General features: G+C 42.1%; 1 protein-coding gene across 1 annotated transcript in view; it reads left to right on the top strand.

Moving 5' to 3' along the window:
* Positions 1–2,114, top strand: part of LOC143023864 (larval cuticle protein 1-like) — a 4,220-nt gene extending 2,106 nt beyond the window's left edge. Inside the window, exons 2-3 of the mRNA XM_076182520.1 lie at positions 109–302; positions 1,465–2,114. Of these exons, the coding sequence (XP_076038635.1) occupies positions 109–302; positions 1,465–1,597 (327 nt within the window). The 3' untranslated portion in view covers positions 1,598–2,114. The remainder of the gene's footprint in view (positions 1–108; positions 303–1,464) is intronic.
* Positions 2,115–5,000: the final 2,886 nt, after the last annotated feature.

The raw sequence follows: 5,000 nt of genomic DNA, 5'->3' as shown, positions 1-5,000 counted from the left end.
ATGTAAACGAAAATACAACCTTACTAATTATTGCCTTGGAAGTGAAAGGGAGAAGAACAGGGCTTTCAGGACAGAGCCCAACTCTCACAAAGTATTCATCTGGCGCAGGTGTTCCTGCTGGCGGCGTTGGCAATCTCTGCGACCGAGGGCAGCTACCCTGTCCCGGTCGTCCCCATCCTGAAGGACCAGCGTTCCATCGACGCCCACGGCAACTACAACTTCGCCTACAGCACCGGCGACGGCATCTCCAGGACGGAGGACGGCGCTCAGAGCTACGACCAAACGTCCAAGGGTGGCTTCAGGTAGGACACGCGATCCCACTTTCTCCTCATGCGACCACTATCTTTTATCTTTTTATTGTGATTCTTTGTCTTTATTTCATTTTCAATTGCTTATTCATCCATTATCAATTTTGCTTTTAGTGTGTATAGTGCGTTAGAGGTCCTAGGAACCTCAGTGTTGCTTTTAAGAGAAAAATGGCAGAGAACTAGTGGATTGATAGGCAATGAGAAATGTAGACAATGTTAATCCCACCACTGATCTCTCCATTCTCCTCTGTGCATTCCTTAGCTTTGCCTCCATCACTTTCGTCAGTTTTCAAGTCTCATACCCGTAGATTATTGCTGGCAGAATGCATTTATTGTAAATTTTACGTTTCAAACATAAAGGTAGAGAGCCTCTCAGGACTTTATTATACTTACCAAACATTTTCCAACCAAATTCTATCCACCTTTTTATTTTCCAACCAAATTCTATCCACCTTTTTATTTCATTACCATGATCTTTGGTCACTTTCAACATTTGGCCTGAATGATTATACTCTTCAACTTCTTCGAGACTCTAACCATCGATTATAATCGCTTTACGTTGAGCTTTCATGTTGAACATTGTTTTGGTTTTACTTTTATTCATTTTCAACCCTACTTTGAGACTTTGGACAGAAAGAGAGCAAGTCGGGTGGAGGCAGTAAAAGAGAGGAAGTGGAATTGGGCAGGTAAATTAGTGCGAACGACTGATGAGCGATGAAGCAATTGTGTTACTGAGTGGACGCCGCGAGATAGGAAGCGTGGAAGAGGGAGACCAGACAGAAGGTGGAGAGAAGAGATAGAGAAGTTTCCAGGAGTGACGTGGCAGAGGATGGCACGGTCGTGTGAGTCATGGAATGCTATGAAGGAGGCCTTTGTTCAGCTTTGGACTCAGGATGGCTGATTGATTGATTGACATAGGTATAGATATTTCAGTAAATAAATTAATGTATGCAAAGCTAACAGAAAGGCAAACATTTCTATAACATGCCTTCAATTATGTTACTTCAAACCCTACAAGAGCACGGTGTCATTCTATTATGTCTGAGCACCAGCCGAGTAAATCTACTGAACAGAAAATACCACCTTTCTGAGAGGAACATACATATATGCATTTCACTTGTTTGTGACGAAATTCCATTCCCTTCTCCTTTTCCAGCTACACTTCACCTGAGGGCGTTCCCGTCCAAATTCAATTCGTGGCGGACCAGGGAGGCTTCCAACCCAGCGGCAATGTGCTCCCCGTTGCTCCACCGCTACCGTACAATCGTGTTCAACAGTTCAACCATTAATCTATGTTATAAAGATACAGTAAATACTTACATACATACATACATGTTGTTTATGAACATGGAATAATGAGCGAAATTATTTAGAAAAAGTGTTCAGGGACCTTCTGCGCTTATCATCCTCCGAAGTGAGTGATTCATATTGTTAATTTCTAAAAATTAGGTATACACTAGGAAGGTTCACAAATTTGATAAAAATGTCCTATAAACTGGTATGAGGTCAAGTCACCTTCAAATGTTTTGTGGTTTAGAACTCGGAAAGAGCTATGTGACATAATTCCTATGCTGTGCCTACCTGCACGTGATCAGGGTCTGTAGATTAGACAATGCTTATTATTTTCATTTCATTCCTCATCCTTCGATCACCTCCAAAGATATGTCTTCTTCTTCTTCTGTCGGCATGGTAGAGTGCGCACGCGCACCCAACGTTTCCACCTTTAGTTTCTAGTTCCACTTGTATGTATGCTTATTACTTTATCATGTTATTTTTTGTTTTTAATTCTTCATTTACTTGTCTTGGTAGTCCGTGCACCTTGGTCAAGGGTGACAATTTCGGTCGCAGCTGAGCGCCTCTCACTTTTATGTATATGTACATTTTATCATAATAAAGACATTTCTATAACTTGTCAGGCTTATACTCAATACTACCTCTTGACTGACTCATCAGGCCTTTCTGTAGTAGCGGCAGTTCAGTCCTTAGGCAAATAAAACTGCAAAATAAGTTTTTCATCAATTTGCTAATATGCATTGATATCAAAAGAGACCGGATTTCACATGTTTCTGAAGAAGATTCATCTACTCACATTGGTAACAGATAGGAACAAGAGATTCTGTTATTTCGTTTGTGACGATTCACAGTACGACATTTTTTCTCACGTCTTTGTTGTTACCAAATATCGAGTCTGCGCCCCATATGAGTCGAGGAACTTATTTCCTCGACCGCACGTTATCCATGAGAGGAGTGTTGTAGGTATGAGTCTTCATCCCATCAACTTTGCACGAATTTACCTGCGCATCCGGTAATCCACGTCGTTATAACAACGTTAAGCCATCTGCTACCGAAGAGGGGATATCACAGGATGATTAAAGTAGTATGACGGCATCCAGAATAAAACAAGTAGAACATGACACGGAAAGAATTAATTGAGATATACTACAGTAGCTAGATGACAACCTGGGTCAAAGAAAAGGGGCCACTTGGTATGGAAGGGGTTGGGTCTTTAATTGGACTGAAAATATTTCAAATGGCTGCGTGAGTCGCAACACAACCATAAACTAGATGGATTGTTCCACGCTCCTGGAAACAAGTGTAAAATATTAGTGTCGCTGGATCAATTCAAGCTCTTTAGTATTATGATAAGAGACCTGTCGCCTTACCCCCCCCCCCCAAAAAAAAAAAAAAAAACGATCACTTTTATCTTCTGCCCTCGTTAAGGTCGGGTCTACACTGGACCTCATGCAGATCTGCATGTAGATGCAATGTTGAATACTGAACTAAGTGTCCACATTGATGTTTACAATGAGTGCGCATGAGAAAAGAATGCGACTACGAAAAGTACGAGGCAATGCGTGCCAGTAGTTACCTCTGAGCATCCGCATGGGGGAGGCTGGACGCCGGCGAACTCCTTGAAACGGAAACCCTACAGCTTTTTTCTCAAGTTATCCTTACGTTCCTCGATTTGTATTCCTTATTCTTAATGATCCATATGCAAGGATGCTGCTTCAATAGTTCTATAAGATATTGGATGTGGTTCCTCGTCCACTTATTGGAGCTACCAGAAGTGGCCGTGACGGAGAGCGTGACGCATACATTCTCCTTCGACAAAGGCTGAGGTGGCACTGACGACATCTGCATGCCCATCAAATGTATCCATTACTAACATATCATTAGGTCACACGCCATGACACGTGATCCATATGCATGCAAGGTGGTACTCATTTTTACCAAGACCTCCAATCTTGCTGACTTCGAATTTCTCAATCACAAAAGCATCTGACGCAGGAATGCAAACGTATCACAACATGACGCAATCACACCATCACCCAACAAGGAAGTACATAATGTCACCAGACAGTTTATTGACCCTTTTCTTATGTCTACCCTAACTACATTATCGTAATTTCAATATATACGCCATGTCTAACTACATCCACCAATAATATAAGTAAACCCCATACAATACAACTAACACCCGTATAATGTACATTTTATCATAAACATGTTTCCCGTGTGACAACTACACCAAACATGCCTAACTCGGCTAATTTTACTATATAAGGAGGCGACTATGCTCGCTAGACAGAGAGACTGGGGAGACTCTCACCCTTATCTCACCAGGGGAGATCTTTTCCCCTTGTTACCTTTAGTACGCGAAAATAAACTAACGAAAACATCGACCCCGTTTTAAGGAATCCATCCATAGAATTCGTTGCCAATGCGCCCCATTGTGTAACCATACCTTTTACAGGTTACATCAAATCGAGTCGGTTCTAAATAGATATCAGCAGTGCACTGGCGGTGTTGAAAACTTTGATTCTTGACAGCGCCAGTAACACATCCATGGTCATGGGGCACAGTATTGACGTTCCTTAGATTTTTTCCTTTGCCGCGTTCATAACTCCTTCTCTTCGGAGCAATTTTCCCATAGAGTTAGAAGCGCTGGTTATCGCCACCAAAGTACTAGATATTTTCGTTAACGAGGGCGTGTAATGTAGGGTCAATACAATGGAACAGTCCCGCTGTAACAGGAATGAAGAATAGAAAAAGTGCCAACCAGATGGCATCGGAGGAAGTCACAGACCCCCCTCAGTCCAGACGAGGTGCCACCGAAGTGAATAGAATCGCCCGACGGCGTCAAAAAGATAGATAATGTGCTCCCTGGTAGGAAAGGATCGATGTTTTAGTAAAGAGAACATTAGGCCTATGCTGGAAGACACCCACGATGCACTACCGTGAACACACCAACCTGGCTCATGGTGTCTCAGAAGAAAGTAAATGTTTTCCATAAATGTTGAATCAGCCCTATTCCTCGGGCGGGTACCTCATATTTCAGAAAGACACCAAGTGGGAACTAGGATGTTTGATTTCCAGCCAATAGCAGCACTCCTCAGCTCTCTACACAGCCAATCAGAACATTCTGGGACTAGTGGGGTGTCGTGCAGAGAAGTCGGAAGCAACGAATGTTGTCGGAACCATCATAGTATCAAGGAGTCTACAAAATTACTTGTACAATTCGTAACACGAAACTTATATCTTAGAAGGCATGTTTTTTAATCTTTCTCAAAACATAGATAAGTAATTGTACTTTACGGTGTTGTAATGTGAAGTGTGCGAATTTATTAGAAGTTAGTGAAAAAATCAATGATACATAACCGTTGTCCCGTGAGGGTAACATTACTTTATTAT

The sequence above is a fragment of the Oratosquilla oratoria genome, unplaced genomic scaffold (genome assembly GCF_046742065.1).
Source record: "Oratosquilla oratoria isolate Oo_2021 unplaced genomic scaffold, ASM4674206v1 SCAFFOLD67, whole genome shotgun sequence".
NCBI classification, from domain to species: Eukaryota; Metazoa; Arthropoda; class Malacostraca; order Stomatopoda; family Squillidae; genus Oratosquilla; species Oratosquilla oratoria.
Note: the sequence above shows the minus strand (reverse complement) of the source record. Positions and strands in the feature narration are given on the sequence as shown.